This window comes from Gymnoscopelus braueri (genome assembly GCF_963280865.1).
Source record: "Gymnoscopelus braueri genome assembly, chromosome: 16".
Classification (NCBI taxonomy): Eukaryota; Metazoa; Chordata; class Actinopteri; order Myctophiformes; family Myctophidae; genus Gymnoscopelus; species Gymnoscopelus braueri.
Window position 1 is genome coordinate 27,728,168 of NC_137616.1, and position 25,446 is coordinate 27,753,613.

At 42.6% G+C, this 25,446-nt stretch overlaps 1 protein-coding gene across 1 annotated transcript in view; it reads left to right on the plus strand.

Annotated features, from left to right (window-relative positions):
- The window catches only part of stxbp5a (syntaxin binding protein 5a (tomosyn)), a 129,766-nt gene that overhangs the window by 92,519 nt on the left and 11,801 nt on the right, over nucleotides 1-25,446 (plus strand). Inside the window, exons 8-18 of the mRNA XM_080452457.1 lie at nucleotides 5,174-5,297; nucleotides 6,928-7,006; nucleotides 9,126-9,280; nucleotides 13,112-13,184; nucleotides 13,581-13,728; nucleotides 15,233-15,300; nucleotides 17,107-17,147; nucleotides 17,632-17,852; nucleotides 20,885-21,057; nucleotides 21,468-21,593; nucleotides 23,738-23,889. Of these exons, the coding sequence (XP_080308583.1) occupies nucleotides 5,174-5,297; nucleotides 6,928-7,006; nucleotides 9,126-9,280; nucleotides 13,112-13,184; nucleotides 13,581-13,728; nucleotides 15,233-15,300; nucleotides 17,107-17,147; nucleotides 17,632-17,852; nucleotides 20,885-21,057; nucleotides 21,468-21,593; nucleotides 23,738-23,889 (1,360 nt within the window). The remainder of the gene's footprint in view (nucleotides 1-5,173; nucleotides 5,298-6,927; nucleotides 7,007-9,125; nucleotides 9,281-13,111; nucleotides 13,185-13,580; nucleotides 13,729-15,232; nucleotides 15,301-17,106; nucleotides 17,148-17,631; nucleotides 17,853-20,884; nucleotides 21,058-21,467; nucleotides 21,594-23,737; nucleotides 23,890-25,446) is intronic.

Below are 25,446 nucleotides of genomic sequence, written 5' to 3' on the forward strand. Positions count from 1 at the left end.
GGTCTCAGCTCGGTTCCTATCTGTTAGAAAATTCCCTCCACCTCCCCAGCCTCCTCCTGTAGCATGCCATCTAAGTTAAATGTATGAGGGTTGTATGATGTTATATCTGTGTATCTTAACTTATGCTTGAAGGGCTCAATATTTAAATGTTTGTTCTGTGGCATTTAAATATTGATTGATTGTATGTTAATCTGTGTATTCATTTATGCCCTTAAAGGGTTCATGTTATGCAATAAACTCTGTATCTTATGCTCTGCTTCTGGGTTGGGGGTTTTGATCTCAGATATTTTGTGTCGCGCTTGCACAGATAATCTGTAGTATCACAGGAGCAGAGTCACACCGCCAAACTGAATTAAATAGCATGGCAATAAACGATTATTCCTGACGAAAGTGTCTAACTGAATTGTGGTTACCAGCAACATCACATTGCATGGGTTCAATTCAGCGTCTGACTGAATTGAACCTAGCCTTTCAGACAGCAACGTTTTTGTCCCGTACTGTAACTAAGCCAAACTTCTTCTTTTTTTGCCATCCCCCCAAAACAGCTGAGAGAGCATCCCTTCCCCTGTGTGTTATCCAGTGGACTACTATTCTTAGCTGTGGTGGTTCAGCAGTACGGCGTACTGTTAGTTTCCAGCCAGCATCAGTCACTCTGACTCTGTGCGGCTCTGTCTGACTCAACACCTTGGACTGAATCTGGCTTTGATCAATGACCCGCATTGTGGCCAGATTTTGATTTTCCGTTGCCCTCCTCGCCTCTCTGTCCATCTCTCAGCCTAGTTTTCCCCGTTTGCTTTCTTCACACTTCTACTTGTTTGGCTTTTGTTTTTGCTCACTCACTGTTTTCAGCAGATCTCTAAGGATGGCTATGTTGGTTGCTCAGTTCACCACTTTGGTGCACCCTTCATGTACCTTCATGAACCCCAGAGGATGGTGACCCCATGGCCTTCGTTTTAGTGCCACAGTCCACCATTAGGCCATTTGCACATAAGATATCTTAAAATACTGGGTGTATTGCCATAAAACTCACAGAGCATGAATGCTCATCAGAGAATGCCCCCCCCCCCCCTACACATTTTTAGGGACCCCTTTCCTCTAGCTCCACCCATAGACCAAAATTTACAATTTCACATATGATATCTCAAGGACAGATTGCCATGAAACTTAATGTGCTCAGCAAGGATGCACCCTACTTACTGGTTTTGGTGACCCCAATGGCCTTTCCTCTAGTGCCACTCTTAGGCTAAACTTTCCACTTGCATACATTTTACACCCAAACAAGTTTGGGTCTCAAAAACTACTGGCAGGATTGACATGTTTTTTTTTTTTTTGATTGAATATTTTATTAGGCAAAAAAAACAGCACAGTTACATTTAAAATACTTTGTCTAACAGGTCCGTTCATAAAAGTCCTTGCGGACTTGTTTCCAATGAGGGCCTTGGTATTCAGTTCATAGGAATGTAATTTGCTCTGCACTTTCATGCTCCAAAGATGGTGGCCCCTACTGATTTTGGTGACCCCAATGGCCTTTCCATGAACTATCCTTTAGATGCCAAAATATCAATTTTTCACACGTAATTTCATAATCTGATGCAGATTTCAGGATGAACTCTATAGTCTTTTGTGACTCCATGGCAAACAATCCAATTTCCTCTAGCAAACGTTCAAAATGACTTGACAGGACATCGGGAAATGGAAATAAAGCTTGGCTTTATATAGGACAAAAAGTGCCATACAAAATATTATAGACACGATCTTTTGACTTGGTATTACTTGGCATTCATGTGTTTTCTCTCGTAAGCTAGTATTGCTCAATATCACTGAATAACAACAATAGAATCACTGTCTTTCTTTTAACATCCGGTTTTAGCCGCAAAGCATTGTAGGACATTTCTCAAGTTAACCCTTTGTTAGGCAATACAAATAGAAAATGCACCAATTCAATGTTAATCAATGTTTCACATATGAAATCAATATCAATTGACTGTATTAACTATTTTTAACTCTAAATAATAATATATGAATTAAGCAGCTTTCAATCAATCATGCAAATGAATGACGTCACAAATGTAACTATGTAACCCATTAAGTTAGGACAAACACAGACAGACAGACAGACAGACAGACAGACAGACAGACAGACAGACAGACAGACAGACAGAGAGAGACAGAGAGACAGAGAGACAGACAGACAGGAGAAATCACAGCTGTGATTAGCCAGAAGTCCATGTACCTGTGAATTAACAAGCAAACGAGTTTGTTTGCACACAGATCTGCACCTCATCATCCCACGGTGTGTATTTCTACCCTGTATCCACACCAAAACATACAGCCATTTGATTGATTTTATTTGGTGATAAAAAGGAAAGGGCACGTCCAACAGCATCGACAACACACACACAATTATCACCGAGGATTAAAAAAAACACAGTAAAGCCCTAAGGCTCATTTCCATTGTGGTCCACACAGTTTGGGTAATGCTTTAATTTGCCATTTAATTAATTAACCTCTTCTTCTAAGATCAGTTGACAACACAGTAAGTTTATTTTTGATGGTACTGTATTTTGCTGGTTTGGTGCTATAACAAGTAATTGACAAAATATGATAGATTCACAGAGTTCCATCCTGCAGGATCAGTTGCCTTTTTTCTACCGTACATCATACATGGACCATGGCAATGATAGTTATCCAATTGGTGGAGCCAAAAATTATTCTAATTAAGCCCTAAAGATTTGATTCTCAAACTGAACCTACTCTTACCAAAGTGTGTGTATATCAGGATAACATGCGTTTGGCTCGGATGGAAAGTGAGAAATGTCTCTTCTGGGCACGAGCAAGAGTTGTTTACCACGCTGTGAATAGAAGCTCAATTTTTCCCAATGAAAGGCATCCTTTTCAAGGACAGCTTAGTGTCAGAGAGATTTCATTGGTTATGGTTACTGGAATGGTTAAAAGGTGCAATGTGTCAGAGGGAATCAAGTGCTATGCTTACAATATCTTAGTTCTAAGGAATGCTATTTGGACCTCTCTCTCTCTCTCTCTCTCTCTCTCTCTCTCTCTCTCTCTCTCTCTCTCTCTCTCATATATATACACACACACGCGCACACACACACACACACACACACACACACACACACACACACACACACACACACACACACACACACACACACACACACACACACACACACACACACACACACACACACACACACACACACACACACACACACACACACACACATTTGACAGGTGTTGGAAGATCATCTGGTTGTGGTGTATGGTGTTTGCTCTGCACTGGCCTCATTCCCAGCCTTTTCTCATCTCTGAGGAGAAAAGCCTGGTAACGACGGACCTAACGCAGAGAATGTCTATAAGGACTTTCGTTGTGTCGTTGTATGCACTATGCACTTCCCCTGGAAGCTGTCTTTTTCGACCAATCCCAGCATGGGTTTCATGTCAACAGCTCTATAAAGCCTCCTCAACGTAACTTCCTTGGCCGGAACTTCCGCAAAATTCCAGTACTTCTGTTTAGACACTCAACCGGCAAGGTTTTGCCCAGTGTGTGTCTGCACCCTTGACCAAAATACATCAAAGTACTGTAGCAGGTCTGAGTTCTGCTACTTCAGAGTAGAACTCTCTCTCACACACACAACACACTCACACTTATCGCTTACATAACTGAGATTACATTATTACCTGCCTTTTGTGTTCGGTGTCTGAACATTATAATTCAGAGAAAACCCCAGACTGATAAAAGTGCAGAAACACAGACAGGTCTTAACATAGTTTATGCTTCCATTCATAACTTTGGTAAGAACCACGGCACTGTGATGGAAACACTGTTTTAGCTTGAACAGGCGTCTGTTAGATAAAGGAAAATCCCTGCTGACTGAGTTTGAATTTGTGTGTTTTGGTACTAATGCTGAACCATTGTGAGAACCAGGGAAAGAGACGGTGTGTGTGTGTGTGTGTGTGTGTGTGTGTGTGTGTGTGTGTGTGTGTGTGTGTGTGTGTGTGTGTGTGTGTGTGTGTGTGTGTGTGTGTGTGTGTGTGTGTGTGTGTGTGTGTGTGTGTGTGTGTGTGATAACCTGTACTGTACTATACTGTACTGTACAGTAGCTACTGGCAGAAGCTACTGTAATTAGGTTTATGATATGTGACGTGTGTGTGTGTGTGTGTGTGTGTGTGTGTGTGTGTGTGTGTGTGTGTGTGTGTGTGTGTGCATGGGTGCTTGCGTGCGGCTGGGGTGTGATTGCCATCAACTTGTTTTGCTTAGGAGTTATACCCGTGGGTATAACCATGTGCATGTGCCTTTGTGCGCGGCTGGGGTGGGTTTTCCATCAACTAGTTTTTTTTTTACGAGTTGTACCTGTGGGTATAACCACGTGTGTGTGTGTGTTTGTGTTTCGTGTCTTCACTGTGTTGTCTCACCCCTCCATAGACCAAATCTGTGAAAGCAGCCTAATGTAATAAATCATGAAATTAGTATTTTCTAATTGGTATTGTTTGATGTGATAAGTGCCATGTGTTTCAATTACCCCGCTCATTTGCCAATTAAGCCCACCACATTGTTCCCTGCTGGGACTGTCACACAGAACAATGCACCAAACGATTTCTATATCCCAAAATCAGTCACTGTCAACTCTGAATGGGTGAATGAGGTGTCCCTGTGTGTTCACCCGAAACGTCCTGTGTGTGCCCTGTGTGTATGAGAGACAAAGGTTTTTTGAATATTCAAACGAATAATCTGTTTTCTGTCTCTCTCCCATTATGTGTGTGTGCAAAAACACATACAGAGGTTTGACTATATTGATTATTGGTATTGATTGGCTGCCTTAAAACTTGAATGTCTGTTAGTTTTCAGGTTAGAGTCTTTTTCATGTTTTTCTGAGGTAGCTTTTTTTCTTTTTTTGATATTGTACCAAACCTTTCACACACAATGATATTGATTGAAATTAAAAATTGTTTATTTGTATATTATCGCTTTCGGGTAGAAACCTTATCTCCATATTTCATGTTTTTTCATAAATGAATGCCCTATTTTGTACTTATATACTTTTATAAAAATAGAACAAATTGACGACCCACAAATTCACAACCCGTTGTGAGCATTGTTTTGCTATTTTGGAAAAAAATATACATTTTCTTCTTCCTTTCTGTCGTCTCTTAGGCGATCCACTCAGTAGCCTGGCATCACGAGGGCAAGCAGTTCATCTGCAGTCACTCAGATGGAACTCTGACCATATGGAACGTCAGGGGTCAGGGAAAGCCCTTTCAGACAATCACCCCGCATGGTAAGGAAGTGGTAACGCATACACACACACTCACCCGCGCACGTATAGCACGCATTCACTCACTGGAAAGTCAACAAGACAGCCGTCACAGTCACTTGATTTGACACACCTGTGCTTAACCCATGAAAGCTAGCATCCCTATTCTGCGGGTGTACATTCGGTGAAATTAGCGGATCTGCAAGCTCACAACGTGTTGCATCGCGCAGAGGAAAAAGGGAGTAGGCCCTATCCGTGGGGGAGTCCGGTCAGTGAAGTATATAGGGTTTAAGTGGTTAAAACTCAAGTGGCTCCTGTCTCCTCTGCTCCTGTCTGCCGGTCTTGGAAGCAGGGTTGCCAGATCTGCTTATTATAATTTCCCCGCAAGATTTTATTTGAAAATAGCCGATCTACAAGCTCACAAGTTGTGAGCTTGTAGATCTGCTATTTTCAAATAGCTGATGCATGTGTTAAAGTGCTCATGTGGCCCATAGTCGCTTCTTTTGGGCTGGTTTTCCTAGACCTGGTTGCTTGTTTCTCTCACAGAATCTGGCAACACTGCTTGGGAGGGGCTTTCAACGTGTGCTCTTTTCACTCAGGGTGGAGGGGATTACTGTCTATCGGGTCTTCAATTCTATTGTCTAACGGTTCGCTTAGTGTGAGTTCAAGTGTGCATACGTTGCTGTGTTTATAGTTCTTATTGTGTTCATTTGCAGTGTTGTTTACTCCGTGCACAAAAGCGAGTCTGTCCTTTTGAAGATACATCATAAACCATACTACTCTGTCTTCTCTACACCCACACACACACACACACACACACACACAGCAGATTCACAATGCAGGCAGGCATGCGGGGGTGAGACAGACAGACAGACAGACAGACAGACAGACAGACAGAGCAAGATGGACAAAAACAAAGAGAAAGGGACAGAATGAGACACAGATTGATAGAGAGAAACATTTCAGAAAACACATCCATCCATTTCTCAAGCTGGTTTTATGTACAGGGGAATGGATTTTAATAAGGTGTATATATTGGATGGTATACTGTAGGAGTTGTTATTGTGTGTATTTCAATCACCCAGCTCCTTTTCCAATTAAGGTAAGGGTCCATTTGGGTCAGTTTCTACACTCTGAGTTAAAATAAACACTGTGGATTTTAGTGTGTATATATACGTCCCCCTTTAGTTGTCTTTGAAGCTTGCATTGTTTAGATTTCCCTATAAAAAATTGTTCTCTCAGTTCCTATGCGGTACATGGCTGTCTCCAGGCTCACTTTGGCTCGTCTGTTATATTTAGATAAGCTCACATCATGTAATGTGAATATTCCTGGCCTGACCAATATGCAAAGGCAGGCATATATTTGATGGATATGTGAGTTTGAATCACATACCCGTCCGTTAAGCTTTTGGTAGACGGATGAATCATATGTCTATCATGCAGTATAACTTTCCTTCTTTCCCCTCCCCCCCCCCCCCGCCCCCTGTCTGATGGATAATGTTTGGTCTCTATCTTTCTCCCGCTCAAAGCCACAAATAAAAATAAGAAGTAGTCGCCTGGAGAGGAAGAAGGGCAAAGTCGGAGGAAAAGGAAGGAGCTAAATAATAAAATAAATAAATGAAAGTCCTGGGTCTATTTATGTGTTCCGTTTTAGGAAAACAGCCCAAGGATGGGAAGAAGCCAGAGCCTTGCAAACCCATTCTCAAAGTGGAGTACAAGACCACTAGAGCTGGGTAGGGTCACACACGCGCACACACACACACACACACGCACACACACACACACACACACACACACACACACACACACGCACGCACACACTAGGGGTGGGACGATATGGGTACCTCACGATACGATATATATCACGATATTAGGCCCACGATAACAATATATATCACGATATTCAATATATATTGCAAGAAATTTCACCAACGATATATCACGATATCTGAAAATATCGATATATTGCGATATCACGATATATTGCATGAAATTTCACCAACGATATATCACGATAGTCCTTGTATTCAATTCATAAACACATAAAATAGCACCAAACAGTTCAAAATCATCATTACACAAATACAGAGTAGGAAAAACAACGTATCACAAAAAAAAAAAACGGCAGTATATCGATTAGTTATCGCGGGAGAAAGTATCGCGATATCGATATATCGTCCCACCCCTAACACACACACACACACACACACACACACACACACACACACACACACACACGCACACAATCACACATGCTTTTGGAGACGTTGCATTCATTCCATATTCCCATACCCAAACCCCAGCTTATGAAACGTCAACTAAATCGAATTTGTAACTCCAGTTTGTGGACACACACACTTCACACACTTTCAAATGCATTCGCACGCATGCTCAAATGCACATGTTATGTAACCTGGGACCAGACGAATCTACCAGTGCAACAAAAAAAAATGCCCTCTGCGATTTGGGTCTGGCACCGCTCCGCTGTGAATCCATTTCCTGCTCCCAAAGTCTGGGGTGACCAATCAGGGCTCAGTATTCAAATATGGGAGACTGTAATTGGTAGTTGGTTGTAGGTCTAACCAATTGCGTGCAGAGCCATTGTTTTGATCCCGCCCCTTGGGGGGAAAAAACGTCCTCATAGAAGCACCAGACTCATATCCACGCAGTGATATAGTCTGGCTACGCGAGAGGCTACATATTATGTGCATTTCAGCATGCGTGAGTGCATGCCACGTGCAGCATATTATGCTGTGGTAGGAGTATGTGCAACATGACACACATGTAAAACATTGTGGCCTCTAGTTTGAGGCTGATAAACTGGAGCACTTGGCTGATAACTACGGTATCCAGCACAGTGTTTTCTCCAGTTCCTCATTGGCACTAACCAAAATGTCTTCATCCCCTTTGTGACAGGATATTTAACCCATTAAGACCTGAGGCCGATTCAAAAAATGTTTTCTAAATTATTATTTTTTTACATACAAAGTATAAAAAATATAAAAAATATAAAAAATATAAAAAATATAAAAAATATAAAAAATATAAAAAATATAAAAAATATTTTTAAAAAATCTCAAAATATGTTGTTCCAGAGATCCCCAGATGCAAAGATTTGAGTTACAAATGTTCGCTTTAAAAATATATACTGTATATGCAAAGATTTGCAAAAGATTAAAAATATTTTTTAATATCCAAAGAAATCTTAAAATGATGCGTTCCCAGTCTAAATGGATTAATATCCTTCAAGTGTCAAGATTCCCAAGTATTGTGAGCCTAAATGGTCACCATATACAGAACTATGGCTGATGTGGGTGTGTCCACTGACTGGATAGGGCGCAAAGAATGAGTCGCAGTAAGAGCCAGTCTTCTTACGGTGGGTTGTCCCTTTTCATTAGGCCCACATAACGCCAGCTGTACCGTTTCTGCTTCTGTTTGACAAACTTGTGAACCCGTCAATCGTCGATAAACATGAATGTTTACCGCCTTCAAACTAGAGAGCTGCCATGTTTCATGTGTAAATGCAGACAAACTCAGTCACTAAAAGTCAATAATACTGTACAGAACAGTACACGTGTAAAAAAGCACACTACCTTATTTACAAGGGAGAAGAAGTTTCCATTTCATTCTTCCTGACCACCAGAGGCAGTACTTTTAGTCATCCAGAATAAATGGAACTGTAGTTACAGTACATGTGTAACTTTGGTACTTGAACTACAGTTATGCACGGAGCCTATTCCAACCGACAAAAATGTACTGCCTTCAGGCATGAGGTCACCTCCTGCTGTGACCTCATGTCTCAATTAAAGCAGAAATAATATTTGAATTTGTATTTCTATGTGTGTGCCATAGGGAACCCTTTATGATCCTGTCTGGAGGTCTGTCGTACGACACAGTGGGCAGACGTCCTTGTCTCACTGTGATGCATGGGAAAAGTACCGCTGTGCTGGAGATGGATTACCCCATAGTAGACTTCCTCACACTCTGTGAGACACCGTACTCTAATGGTATGTCACCCACTGTCTCAGCCTGTCATTTACTCTCTATGAGAGAGAGTGTGCGCATTATGATTCTCTATATGCATGTAAGCACTTAGCACACTCATTAAACACAATAAAACAAGCAGACGCACACTGATACACGCTCACAAATTGCAGATACCCACACACACCTTCCTGTTTTTTTCATGAAGTATGTTTGTTTGCCTGAAGTGTACTTGTGTAATGGGTACTAAATTGCCTCTGAGATACAGTACTCCTATAGCTTATTATTAACCACTTGAACCCTAGCATCCCTATTCTGGGGGCGAGCATTCTGCCAAAATAGCAAATCTCCTTTAGATTTCGACAAAGAGATTTGGTATAGAGGGGAAAAGCACACAAAAGTACAGAGCCAACTGTTTAAGGGTTTAAGTGGTTAAATGATCATGCAATCTGTTTTTATTTTATTTTATTGAATGGTATGGAATGTAATCCTTGAAGCGGAGTGTGGTGCCATGTTATCTGGTGCACACAGAGCTTCAGGAGAAGGATTAGTGGATACAGTGGTTATGTAACAACGCTGATGGCGGGGCAGCAAGTCACTGGCGACCATCCCTTGATTTCATCTGGTAACCAACATTACTGTGTGTTTATGGAGAGGCTGGATTACAGTACAACGTCTGGTGTGTGTGTGTGTGTGTGTGTGTGTGTGTGTGTGTGTGTGTGTGTGTGTGTGCGTGTGCGTGTGCGTGTACGCGTGTGCATGTGTGTGTGTGCGTGTGCTCACGACTGTGCGTGCATGTGTGCGTTGGTTATAAAACAAGCCTATGTCTAATGACGGCGTGGCTCCCATGGGGATCTCAGGCTATGAGGTCAGTTTCAGCTTCTGTCTGAGTATGACTCCAAATTTGGGCAAGGTTTCAGCCCGATCCGAGACCCATTGATTTCCATTATAAAATTTAAGTTGAATATTTAATATATATATTGAATATTTAATAAATTAATATATTAGTATACTGCTTAGTTAAACTGCTGGTGTCCTTTCAACCTAACATTTCTTTTTGCACTTAAGACGTGGTCTGACCACGTCTTAGCGGTATGCGGTGAGTCTTTTTAAGTCAAGGTGCATAATAGCAGATACCGCATGGCGCCCTCTAATTAACATATGGACACTCTCCCATGCGTAAAATATGCTGGCAAGTCTTAGTACTTAAGTGTATGCGCTCAGCGCACCTTGCATAATAGGGATTGTGCATAAGATGGTGGCGTTATCACCTAAGACGTGGATTTAAGACGTGCATAATAGGACCCTGTGTGCTTTCCACCCGAAAGCCATGCCGACAGGCACAGCAGAGAGAGCATGTAGTATTTGCTTTACCTGCCATTGACGAGATTTCTCGTTTTTCTCTGCATGGCTCAGCCAGCCGTCGACGAGAATTTTTTATTTTCTTTTTGGCTTTTTTAATTTTTCGTTTATCACAAAGGAAGCAGGAGATAACGCGATGCGAAGATTTTTTGCTCCATTCACTTCAATGTTAAAAAATAAACTGAGACAAAATTCACATTTTACCTATTTTTGCAATGTATTTTCTATGGCAGGGAAGGGGGTAGATTGTGTATATACTCTGGCAGTTAAAGAGTTAACGGCACACAAAAGAATGAGAGATGCTACAGCAGGAGAAATAGGGATATACCAGGTTGAAAGTGGTTAAGACATAAGGCCTAATAAATCCAACACAATGTTGTCTCAATAAGTATGTTGCTCAGTCGGTAGACCACTCGCCTTTGGAGCGCAAGGTCATGGGTGTGATCCCGGGTACTGCGGACTCAGCGTATGAGTAGTACAGCCTGGGTGCGGTAAGTACTGGGAGCTGATGGTGTTACGCTTCATCTCAGCAATCCATCTCCGAGGGCAAGGGTCTAGTGCAGTGGTTCTCAACCAGTGGTCCGGGGACCACCAGTGGTCCTTGAGGGGGTTCCAGGGGGTCCACCAGCCAAATTAATAGTTAGGAACCAAATTGACCCTTATGTGTCTGTAACTCTGAACACTAATGATGATGATAGAGTGTAGACTGGGACCCCCAACAAATGGGGCTCTGTGGGCTAATATGTGTCAATTTGGGGGTCCTTGACACGAAAAAAGGTTGAAAACCACTGGTCTAGTGCATTGAAATGAGGATAGACTCCTGTGTTCTCGGCTGATGCCTACAATAAGCCTCTCCGGCCCTACTTACTACATCTACTACACTTGCAATGCACATATGCACGTGCACACAAAAACACACACATGTCCACTTCCATTCTAAGGGATTAAGATTAAAGATGCACAAACATGCTACATTGTAAAAACCATGTCAGCTGTCTGGCTGCGATTCTATTAGGCACCTATAGGAGGCTGTGAGGTATGATTTTATGGGACAGCAATGAATAGATAGTGCTACAAAAGCATGTACATTTTCAGTAAACATTACCTGGATAAATATTATGTGTAAAAGAATGTACAATTTAGCATCTAAGCATTTAGCATCCCTTTTATGACGATGCGCTTCGCAAACAAAAGGAGGATTCACTGTAACCAAACAATGCGTTTGAAGGGGTTTCATTAAAGCAACATGAAGTACTTAGTTAAAGGGTGCTTAAACTCATAGCAAGATAATCACAGCGATCAAAACAATAAAGCAAGCAAATAAAACAATAAAGCTGGCAAATAAAGCGTATAAAGCGGTCAACAAAAAGTACGGCTCCCACACACACCCTCTCTCTCTTTGTCTGTTCTCAGCAGGTGAATAGGTGGTGCTTTTTGAGGTAACCATTTGACCAAATATAAATAATCAACATAACCAAACATAAACATCATAATAACAATAAACCAATTCATGGCTCCTACAGTATCACTCACGTTATCAAACATATTCCCTATTTTGCGTGGCGTCTCAAGGCTTGTGAATCTTAATAGGCATTTTTGAAAAACATTTTAACATAGCGAAAATAGCCGATCTACAAGCTCACAACGCGTCGCTGCTATTTTCACTATTTAGATTTTTTTTCAAAATAATATGAAATGCATAATAAGATTAGTCATGAGGCATAAGACGCAGCCAAAAATGGGGCCCATTGCATTATGTTATGAATATGGATCCATGGTAGATACATGGTGATATTACCATGGTGTTACATTATAAACATTTGAGTACATACAGATGGAATATGGAATGCAGGTATGTACTCAAATGGTACATACTTATTCATTACTAATAATGAATTGGAGTCAAGTTAAATGAATTACCCTAAAAACCATTAACATATAACGCTGCCTTTTAAGATGTATATTTTTTGGGGGTCATTTTGTTTTTCTTTGAGGACTTCGGAGGGCCGGATTGAGATGGTCAAAGGGCCGGGTCCGGCCCCTGGGCCATATGTTGCCCATGTATGCACTAGGATTGTGGGGGGGTATATCTATCTATCTATCTAAGAATATATAAAAGCATACATTCTGTTCTATGCTTTAGTAGCTATTTAAATTATGTGTAACTGAGCCTCATTTTAATGTTAAATACAAAATCTTTATTCCAAATCATGCTAATGAATATTTTACTACTGCTATATCCTCAATTGCTGCAAATCACAGGGATTAATAAGACTTAAGTATTAAGCTCTCTTGCCTTCACATCTTCAGGGCACAGATATGATAATGGCATGTATAGTATCACAAGGAATTCCCTTCTCCTGTGGGTTTGTAGATTTTGGTATTGTGTGTTCTTTGTCTGCTTTGTAACCGGGGGTTTTCTGGGCCCAAAAACTCTAGTGATAAATAGCTTAAGTCGCTTTTTTGTTTTTTTTGTTTGTTTCTCTGTGCAGATTTTCAGGAACCTTATGCCGTAGTGGTCCTTCTAGAAAAGGATTTAGTGGTGATCGACCTTGCACAAAATGGGTAAGTCTGACTAAATTAAATACCAATTAAATACCATTTAAATACCAATCATCGTGACTGTGTGTGTGTGTGTGTGTGTGTGTGTGTGTGTGTGTGTGTGTGTGTGTGTGTGTGTGTGTGTGTGTGTGTGTTTTTACTTTCACTTTATTACAAAAGTTAACAAATCATTGTTGTTTACCATAACATCGGTCTATGCATTATAACTTAGTGCTCATTCTTTAAACTGACTCCATAACTTCTGGTTGACGCTTATTTGGATCTCAAACGGGTTGCCATTCTGAAACTAAAATAACAGAATATCTGAACTGCTGCAGAGTCACTCACTATGATGGGACAAAGAAAATTCCGATGGTTGAGCGGAAGCCAATGTATATTGCCGTCCTCTCCTGTTCCCAGGTACCCCATATTCGAGAACCCCTATCCTTTGACGATTCACGAGTCTCCTGTGACCTGCTGTGAGTACGTTGCTGACTGCCCTGTGGACCTCATACCTGCACTTTACTCTGTCGGCTCACGGCAGAAACGACAGGGCTACAGCAAAAAGGTGACACATTTATTTGTCTGCACTGCCCCTTCTTTATATATATCATCACTGTCAGGTGGAAAGCTCATATCTCCTCTTTTAATAGCTATTGGTAACACTTTACGTCTCTCTGTGGCTGATGCCATGACGACACATTCGGTGTCGTCATGGCACACTCTGTGTCGTTAGACAACACACTCCATATTTGGGCGTAGCTCCAACTCCTTATATGGTTATGGCTGAGTCAGAGTGATGGTCAGAGTGATGGTTTTACATGGTTTTGATATAGGATATTAAACCTTGGAACATTTTCAAGTGATTAACCTATGAACAGTGACTAAATCTCATAACACCATTAGATCCATTGGAACAGGTTTTTCTATTCTTTCTTTTTTCATTTCATGAAATTTTAACACATTGAGTGCCAAAAACATAGATCTACGTTTTTGCAAATACACACGTCGAGTGCCATAAACGTAGATTTACAGTTTAAATTATAATTTTGGGGGAAATTTTTCACACGAGGGCGCTCTAACTCGCAACTTAGAAATGATCCTATAGGACCCTGTAAAAAGGAATGGACGGATGTGACATCATTAGGGGTGTGCTGATATATCGTCCCACGATATATCGCGATACATTTTCGTGACGATACTGTATGAAAATGTTTGAGAATCACAAATACACACTACTTCGAGTACAGTACACGTTGTCGCTGTACTTGCTTCACTATGCGGCACAATTTGTTCATGAAATCTAATTCTATACATTCTGTACCGCTTATTTCCATCACTGCCACTATTATTCTTGCACTCCCGTGAAGCCAAATGGATTATCTACCTGACAATATGATCCGATGATCGTCACTCCTCTCCTCTGTCCGACCTCATGTCTCATCTGTGACAGGTGCCCCCCCCAGCCCCATTCTCTCAGCCATTATGTATATGCCAGTGTTCTTTTTTTTTCCTCCTGTCGTCTTGTTCTGACGTTCTGTTTGGAAATGTCAGCTTGTTGCGACCCGGGCCGACTGTTTTGTGAAGCAAAGGCCTGGCTGAGCCACCCGCGGGAGAGCGCTCTCACATAAAGTTCACTGTTGAGTCATACCGGTGACCTTTTGTATGTGTCAGCGTACTTAAAGCCCCCTGCCGCACGCACACATGCACACACGTGCGCACACACACACACACACACACACACACACACACACACACACACACACACACACACACACACACACACACACACACACACACACACACACACACATATCCTACACAGGATCTGTCATCTTCTCAATGGTTTTTACTTTGCCTGATGACGCTCTGCTGTACTGCTAAGAGTCTGTTGTTTTCTCCCCTTTGCTTTTGTTCTCACTCAGTCTTATCCTGTGTGTGTGTGTGTGTGTGTGTGTGTGTGTGTGTGTGTGTGTGTGTGTGTGTGTGTGTGTGTGTGTGTGTGTGTGTGTGTGTGTGTGTGTGTGTGTGTGTGTGTGTGTGTGTGTGTGTGTGTGTGTGTGTTCAACCAGGAGTGGCCTATTAGTGGTGGAAACTGGGGTCAAGGCACACAAAGCTACGGAGAGATCATCATCACTGGGTAAGGCAACAATCACGTCCTCACTATACTGTATAATCCTGATTGTTAAATGAACACTGGGGATTTTACGGACGGCATGGACGGACTCCACGCAATCTCTTTGACCTCATGGGTTACATACAGAGCACCAAGCCAAACCATTTCAGACCTTTTTTGCATTTCGATTTGTGTACGTGCACGATCCTCCATTTTGATGCTCCTTGCCCTGCGCTAAGCTGTCAACACTGAGAAAACAAGAAGAGAGTAGGATGGGGGAATGCTTTAAAACAATGGTTCTCAAAGTGGGGTCCATTTAGTTCCATTTGTACACTCTGAGACTCAGAGTCATGAGGGTTCCTTGAAACTAAAAAGTTTGAGAACCACTGTTTAAAAGAGTACATGCACTTAGAAAGTGACATTGAGGTACGGGTCTGACCTGCCTGTAGTGGGTGGGTGGGGCGGGGTGAGGTTTTTCTCTCTTTCTCCTCCCTCGGCACTCATCCCTCAACCCCCCCTCCCCCCAAATTACTATTCTGTCCATGTTTCTCTCTCTCTCCAAGGAGGCACCGGCTGCCACAGTTATTCTCCCTCTGTCTTCCGATTCACTGTTCAGCTGAAATGGCAAAAAAAGGAAGGCGCAGAGGAAGGGAGAGGGAGGGGAAAATAAACTACAATGAAAATAGCGTTTTCTCTAGTGACAGTAAAGGTGGAGCATTGAAAGCAAGTCCCCGAATGTTTTCTCACTTGCTTGTTATTCCTATGAATGTTTACAATTTAGGCATTTAGCAGACGTTCTTAATCCAGAGAACGATTTACAGTAAGCAAGGAAAACACAAGGTAATATATGAAATGCATAGAAATAGTAATCTAGGATCATAGGTAAACCAGTAACCTATCATCGGTCTAAACAGTATAATATCAAAAAAATCTATAATCTGTACATTGAAACTCTACACACTATAGGATGCCAGGTCTACAAATGACCTGGCATCTGTCTACATACAGTAACATGCTATCTAAATTACATTTTAGCCTTTGCATAAGCCTGCAAGGTCGTCAAGGTTAGGGCAAGTGCTACGGGCTAAGGTGGAGTCTGAAGAGGTGAGTCTTCAGATTACGGCGGAAGATTGGGAGTGAGTCTGCAATATAATATGAGAAAAGGGTTTAAGACCTGGGTATGTATTAGGCTGTGTGACCCCTAAAGCGTTTCTGCCCAGCTGAAAATGGCAGGCGCTCTGCAAAAAACGCTTCCAAGCGCCCGAGAGTTTTTCAGCTCTCTGCAAGCAGATAAAAGCGCCACGCGTGAACGCGCGAGTGCAAAGCTGACACTCACAACAAACAGCACATCGTCAGGCTGGTGAAGTTTCCTAAAATGCGGCGATCCCGTTGTAAACAATTAAAAACATACTCTACGCTCAGGGAAAAATACGTAGCCCCTTACAGTTGGTACAATGTAGACTCACAACTCAATAGGAACTGAGGACAATGTTCTAACTTTCATTTATAGAACTGTGTGGAAATACACTAATGAAAGAGTTTAAAAGAATTGCATTGCAGAACTAAATCCAAACTCTTTAGGGTGGTCTTGCATATTGGGGCAATGACAGGATTTCAGAGAGGTTTTCAAAGCAGTATCTTAGCGGTTGCTCTTGCCACTGTTCTATCAACTACTTTGCATTTAGAAATCCCCAGAGATAGCTGGAGATCTCCATTCACTTGGCAACGGGAGACTAGGCACAACTTGGTATTTGACAGACTAAATTATTTCGTCATTCCCCACACTCTGTTTTAGTAATTGTCCTTTTAATGTCTCCTAACAATTTTCAGGCATGCTGATGGAACCGTGAAGTTCTGGGATGCGTCTGCAAGTAAGTTTATGAAACAGGGATGTTGTGTTGATTGAGTTAACCCATTAAGACCGGGAACGCATCTGTGTCATTTTAGATTGCTTTGGCTATTCAAAAATAGTAGATATACAAGCTCATAGCGTGGCACCGAGTGCCGCACTATGAGCCTGTAGATCTGCTATTTATTTATTTTTACGTGACAAAAAAATCAAATCTTTGAATATATTTTTTCAAAAAACTGTTAGGATTTAGAAAACATTTTTAGAATCGGCCTCAGGTCTAAATGGGTTAATGGAAGTATTGTTGTGGAAGTATTAATAATGCTATAATTATTGTACAAACTGTGTTTGTGAGAGCACTAGAGACTATCTAGCTGTTTAGCATGTGAAGGTTAGCAATACAGGCTAGTTACTACTAGCCTGCGCTAGTGTATTGTTGTTAGGCTAGCCGCTAGTACAACCGTGTGTCCCTGGATTGAAACTGGTGCACCCTGCCTCTTTCCCAGTAATGCTCCAGGTACTGTACAAGCTGAAGACAGCCAAGGTGTTTGAGCGAAGCCGGGCCAAGGAGGAAAAGGGCAGTACGGAGGTGTCGGACGAGGACCCGTTTGCCATTCAGATCATGGCCTTCTGCCCTGAGAGCAGGATGCTGTGTGTCGCCGGGGTTTCCGGCAACATCATCATCTACCGCTTCAGCAAGCTGGAGATAACGACCGAGGTGGTGCAGGTGTGCAAAATCCATTTGCTCATTAAAGTCCGCCCCCCCCGCCCCCCCCCCAAGAGTTACAGCTCACTACTGTCTAAAGGGGCGTTCACACCAAACACTACAACTGTAATAGATATTGGGCCCGATTCACTAAGCTGTTTACACCCATATTTTGAGTGTAAACGGCTTTACGGTCTTAAATGGGGGCGTGGATCAATGCGAAGAATCTTCCATATGAACGCGCCTCTGTCCTACAGGCAAACAATGCGGAACAACTGTGATCCGCACATATCAGGGATTTACACACCCCTTTGTGAATTGCATGTCGGTTTTTACATAGAGAAAATACACCCTCCTTTAGACATTTTATTTACACCCATATTTACACTGATATTTACGACCGAAATCGTTCTAACCCAAGTGGATGGCAGAGTTCACACCACAACTATAGCAAAGACAATAGTGAACGATATAGTTAGTTCTCGTTACAGTTACAGTGCTTGGTGTGAACGGCAGTCAGTAATAGCACCTAAACGTCCAACTGTCATATCGTCGCTGTTAAGCAGAAACCCTGTATCTCCATATCTCCATAGTTCATCTTTTTTTCATAAGTGAATGCCTTTATTTGTATGACAGCAAGAGTAGCAAAAAGTTGCGGTGCGTCAACTTTTTGGAAAAATTGTGAACATTCGAAAACATTGTTTGGCAATAATGATTTTGCCAAAATAGGGACATCCAGTTGAAAGTGGTTAAGTATGGTCTGTGGGGTGTATGAATATTTGACCAATGAGAATTATTAACAAGACCTTGTGACTAAATGACTGTACTTTGGATCCATTGGAACACAGGTTATTTCTTCCATTTCCTTTTCCTGTAACGGTATTGTAATGTACATGCAAGGTTACCGCCGACAGCGGACAGACAGACAGACAGACAGGCAGGCAGGCAGGCAGGCAGACAGACAGACAGACAGACAGACAGACAGACAGACAGACAGACAGACAGACAGACAGACAGACAGACAGACAGACAGACAGACAGACAGACAGACAGTTACATAAATCTGCAGAGTCAAAGGAAGTGCAGTTGTCATGCCAACAGACAAAGCAGCAAACGCACTAAGCCATCATTATATCTGTGCCTTGTCAATGATGGCAAGCAGTGGGATGGGAGCCTGTGAAATGTGTTTAATGACACAGAGCAAAGCCACACACACACACACAAGCACATTCACGTGCATTTGCACGTGTCCGTATGACAGGGATTTTTTTTAATCCATTTCCATGCCCTAGCTGTGTACAGTGGTTCCCAAACTGTGTGCCGTGACCAGTGTTGCCAGATTCTGTGAGAGAAACAAGCAACCAGGTCTAGGAAAACCAGCCCAAAAGAAGTGACTATGGGCCACATGAGCACTTTAACATATACATCAGCTATTTGAAAATAGCCGATCTACAAGCTCACAACGCGTCGCGATGCTGATTGGCTATTTTCAAATAAAATCTTGCGGGGAAATTATAATAAGCAGATCTGGCAACCCTGGCCGTGACACACTGGTGTATCGTGAGACTGGTTTTGTGACAACCAACCATTATTATTGCAAATATACGCATGTAAACTATACAAAAAGTTATGAATTATTTTTGATGTACTATATCAGTACAGCATAGGTGAACATTTTAAATGTTTTTTTGTATTCTTTTTTTGAAAATTTGTTTTTATTTTGGTCATCATGTACACAAACAGCTTTGTCATCAGAAATACAGTAAATGTTGCGACTATTTCAAGTTCAACACATATGGAATCATATAAACCCTTTTCATATATATGCATACACACATGTATATTTGCTCTTGTCATTCATTCATTTTACAATCCTATTAACAGTACCATGTCTTTTTTTGAGTATGAACCTTTTGAAATTTTGAAAGTACGAAATCTTTCAGTTCTCAGTGATGACCAACATTTTAACAATTCATGACAAACAAAAACAAACAAAAAACCAACAGCAGGGCAGCTTTAAGAAAAAAAGGGGGGAGCCGTATAAAATAGGGCTTAAGTGGCAAAACGTTTTATTTGGCATTAGTAAATTAAAAATAAACATTTCCTTAGTGATAAGAGTGATATCACGTTGTTATAGAGGCTATTTTGCACTGATATATACAGGGCTGGATTAAGACTTTCTAAGGCCCTGGGCTTGGATCCCCTCCCCCCTCCGTGGAGTGTCACTGTGTTATGATAATTAATGCATGCAGCTTTAGCTGCATGCATTAATTATCTGTACCTGACCAGCGGGTGAGTCAGGTACAGAGGCACGAGATAGGCATGGGATGGAGGGAAAAAAGTGTAGTTGATTGGCACTGACAGGGGTTTTGTGCCCGTTGGTGTGACTTTCCCATTGGTTTGCCTTGCCACACAAAGTTTGAAAACCAACTCTTTACGGTGGGGTTCAGGGCTAGGTATTCAGCGGTGTTGAGAAGAGGCTCTCCTAATATAATGGTTTCCACCTAATGATAACCTGGGAGACAACATTTAAGGCATGGAAGGCTTGAGAGAGAGAAATAACTTGTTACTTATGTAGACTTAAGGGCACCAGTGATCTAATTAGCCTCTGAGTATGCAGATGAGCTTTTGGGCTGTGTGTGTGTGTGAACATGGGCAACAGTAAGTAGCCTTAAGGAAGCAATTACTAGTGTAGAATATCTGTAGACTGTATCTCAGTATTAAATTGTTGAGTATCTCAGTATTGGAGAGCCTGAGTTACCCTCAGTACATGCACGCACGCATGCACGCGTGCGCGGCACACAGAATGGCGATTTTATCCAAGCAATCCACATCATCGAAATTACATTATGTGAACATTCATGGGTATCATTATGGGTGAAGTGTTCTATTCTTATCCTTTGAAGAATTTCTGAGAAATAATGGTTTTGGCCTGGGAAATATTCCATTTAATCCTCTCCATTTCATAATCTCCTCTCTTACTTATTAACTCTCTACTCTTCCTCTTTTGTGAACGTTTGCATGATCGGTATGAATGCTTGTCTCTCCCGCAGTTATTAGAGGTGCGTCTGCAGTACGATCCGAACGACACCGAGTCTCCGGAGGGTGGAGGAGAACAGACGCCGGTGTACGTCACCCCGGGGGCCTCCCCTCTAACGGCCGCGTCCCCCTTGCACCCTTCCAGCAGCAGCAACAACTCTGATGGAGGCAACACGCCCTGCCTCAAGTATGAACCAGTTCACACATTATTTGCACATGCCTGCACGCACCCACGCACACATACACACAAACTAACGAAGCACCAAGGGAGTATACACTCTAACACTCGTGTCCAGAATTCAAGAGTCTTGCCACAAGCACACTCACACAGTCTCAGTGCCTGGAGTGTCTCTTCGCCCAACACACACACACACACACACACACACACACACACACACACACACACACACACACACACACACACACACACACACACACACACACACACACACACACACACGTGTCTGGAGACTGCAGCTGTACCGCTTTAATTCGCTTTCAGAAATAAAGTTTCTTTTTTCTCTGTCTCTCTTTGCGCCTCTCCTCCCCTCCTCCTCCCCTCTCTCTCTCTCTGTCATCTCCCTCCATCCTCTCCAGAGTGCGCAGCACCCCTCTGAAGCAGTCTCCAGGGTACCAGGTAGAGTTGGTGGTCCAGTTAGTGTGGGTGAGTGGAGAGCCTCCTCAGCAGATCACCTGTCTGGCCCTCAACTCCTCTTTTGGCCTGTAAGTACAGACAGCGTTCTTAGAGTTTGCATGGTTTTTCTCCGCCTTTCTAGCCCAGGGGTCTTCAACGTTTTCAGGCCAAGGACCCCCTAGCTGAGAGAGAGATGAAGCAGGGACCCCTTCTATATTGTATAGAATTGTGTTTGAGATTTAACTTTTTTTGTTTACTTGGTCTGCTCTTTTTTCCCTCTACACCAAACACCTCTTTGCCAAAAAATAGCCGATCTACAAGCTCACAACGCCTCGCGCTGCGAGGCGTTGTGAGCTTGTAGATCTGCTATTTTTTGGTAAAGTTCTCCTTAGAAAAGGGATGCTAGGGTTCAAGTGGTTAAGGTAACAAAAAAAATCATATCACACAAAAAATTGGCGGACCCCCTGTAGTAACTCTGAGTTCCCCCTAGGGGTCCCGGACCCCCTGTTGAAGACCCCTGTTCTAGCCCATTCAATTAATTCAGATTTACCCCCAGACGCATCAGTGGGCAGAGATTTCTGATCATGATCGCGAGTCTAGTATCCAAGTGGCTAATTGTCAACTGTTGTCCTGCTCGTTTTAAAGCTGCAATCCGAAACTTTAATGTCCTATGGGGGATTCGAGCCCCGCCCCGGTTCCCCCGCACAAACACAAAGGTTTCTACTATTGAGCCTCCTATAAAGGAGGTGAGATATTTCCGTTGAATTTCATTCCACCAGTAACTGGTCAACACTCAACACTCAACAGTGGTGGTCCTACCGGACCATATAAGATATACATTTCTCAATAGAAGACCAGGTAAACCAGCTGCAACCACCACATTTGTGTTAGTTATTGTATTTATATAATCTTTCATACAGACTGGTCAAAATAAAAATAAAAACCATTATGGATTGCAGCTTTAATTAGAGTGCAAACGCACAAAAGGGCTCAACATCTTTGAAGATATCGCAATAAAGTAGTGATGGCCTAGTAGTGACCTCGGTTTTGTGAGCTGGGCAACAAAACAACAACCTGAGAGGGCAAAACAGGGCATGCAACCCAGTAATGAACCGTGGCCAAATTATACTGCGTAGCCGTGAGTGTCCGCAGACAGCGGACACGACGTGGGTTCTGATTATAATAGTGTCTGCAGACCCGCACACATTCAAGAGCAAGAGCAACACTGATACAACAACTCGATATACAAGCCATAATGTAATGACCTTCCAGACAAGATGGCAAGAAGCCATTGTGAGAAGAGGTCCACTCTGTCCTAGTTTATGAATCTTGCATGAATTATTTCTGTGCATTCTTGTTATAAGACCTCAGTTGCTAATAATGTCCCTTCAGCAATTTTTTTTATCCAGGGTTTTATTCTATTCCGCTTGTATACCATTTAGCAAACCTGCCAATGAACATCTCTTCAAGCTCAAGTCTTTTATTTTCGCATAATATAAGTGGGTACTTGGTAGGGACAGACTTTTTAATTTTCTTTAGCCCATTAAGGCCGGGAACGCATCTGTGTGTCATTTTACGATTACTTTGGCTCTTCAAAAATAGCAGATATACAAGCTCATAGCGTGGCACCGAGTGCCGCGCTATGAGCTTGTAGATCTGCTATTTTTGAAAAATTTTTAAAATGTGTGCAAATCTTTGAATATATATATATTTTTAAGCGTTAGGATTTAGGAAAAAAAGGTTTTAATCGGCCTCAGGTCTTAATGGGTTAATAGCACATTCGCAGTCAGCTTACTTGCATGTACAGTACACACATTCACAAAAGCCACTGATGTCAGTGCGGACACAACGTGGTGACGAAACGTGATGACCCTAGTGGACCCTCGCGGCTGTGCGGACACCGCAAGTATACAGTGTAATTTGGCACAGGTTCTCATTCAAGCAGCCAAAGGGGTTGGATTTACTTTTGATGTACAGTACAGTACGTTCCCTTCCAGCCCAGCTCAATGCTAGACTGACACCTGGCCATTTTCAACACAACATATGGTCTGCCAAGAGAACCTTCAAGCTTCTCTGGAACCTTTAGCTTCCAGCTGTGTTTTTTTAATCTCTGAAATAGAAACTGAAACTGATCTCATTGCCCTGTGGTTTTTTTTCTCTTTCACTCATTTCATTTTCTGTTTTGGTTCTTGTTTATGTACCCGCCTACCCCCTTGCTACTTCATTTTTTCAGTGTGGTATTTGGCAACAGTAGCGGTTTAGCGATGGTGGACTATATCCAGAAGGCAGTGTTGATGAACCTGGGGGTGATGGAGTTGTACGGCTCCGGCGACCCCTTTTCGAGACAGCCCCGGTCGCCCCGCAAGACACGACAGATCTCTGGAGGTAACAAGGGATATCAAATAAGAGGGAGCTGTTGGGGATGCCTCTGCAGGTCCTCTACTGTAGTTAGGATTGTTCATTCTTCTTCTGCACATTTCAGGATCACATCACATCACACAGAACAGTAGAACGTTCGCAGTTTATAACCTCTTTTGACCCCAAAAGGATGTCTTCAAAAGACCAATGACTCCAAATCTGTGGCACTTTTACAGTCATTGTCTACATTTAGGGTTGGGGGTAGAGCTAGGTTGCTCCTGTGAGGTTATGGTTGGGGTTAAGGGAAGAAGAAGTGCTCAGGTGAAAATTATGTTTTCAAAAGATTTCCACGTGAATATTGTTGATTCCACCTTTGAATTTTGTCAGTTGAACTGCATTGCTCTGTGTAGAGCGGTGTGTGTGTACGTTGTAGCGAGAATGTTGGTCACCTGACTGCCAGTGATAGAAGATTTGACAACACTAATCGCACTAATTCTTCATTGGATCTGGATTTAGTCATGCTCTTTCTTGCTTCTCTCCCTCTCTCCCAATCTCTCCTTATCTCTCTCTGTCTCTCTCTCAGTCCCTCTTTCACTTTCTCTCCATCGCGACACGCTGTGAGCTTGTAGATTAGCCAACTTTTGCTATTTTTGAATCTATTTGAAATAGCACAATTTCTGAGTTCTGGGTTCCAAGAACACAGTGTTAGTATCACCAGCAGGGCCCAAGCCAAGTTAGGTTCTGAGAACCCTCTTTGAAACCGAGCCATAGCCTTCAAATCCAGAACCTGTGAAGTACGTTAGATGGCACTTCGTTATTATAGTGGAAAAGAGCCAGAACACACACCCAGCCCTTTTTTACACACCCTGCCTCTGCAGCATCATTGTAACAGTGACGGATAGCCTGAGGCACAGTACTTAGTATGGACACACTGCCACCCGGTGTTTCATTTAGGCACTGCGGCCAGCGATAATGTTCCATGATGCCGCAGTGTCATGAATGCGTGACTCTCGTACCTCAGCAACAGTTTGATGGATGATGATGATGTGTGTTTGTGGTAGAGGGATTTATTTGTTGATATCTGTGTCATGTATGTGTGTAAAAGGCAGACACACGCACACACGCGCACGCGCACACACACGCGCACGCACACACACACACACACACACACACACACACACACACACACACACACACACACACACACACACACACACACACACACACACACACACACACACACACACACACACTCAGCATCTGGTGTCATTGACTGGTAAGCAGTGGGCTGGCACCTGTCAGAGCTCCGTTGGTATAAGCAGTAATCAGCGGGCCAGCTGTGACGCTCTGCCAACGGAGGCTGCTGTGAGGCTTTCCGCCTCACAGGACAATGTCACACACACACACACAGTACATGCACACATACGCGCTCACACACACGCACACGCACACATGCACGCATGCACAAACACGCACACACACACACACGCACGCACACGCACACACAAACACGCAGACACGCACACACACACACGCGCACACACACACACACACACGCACGCACACGCGCGCATGCTTATGAAA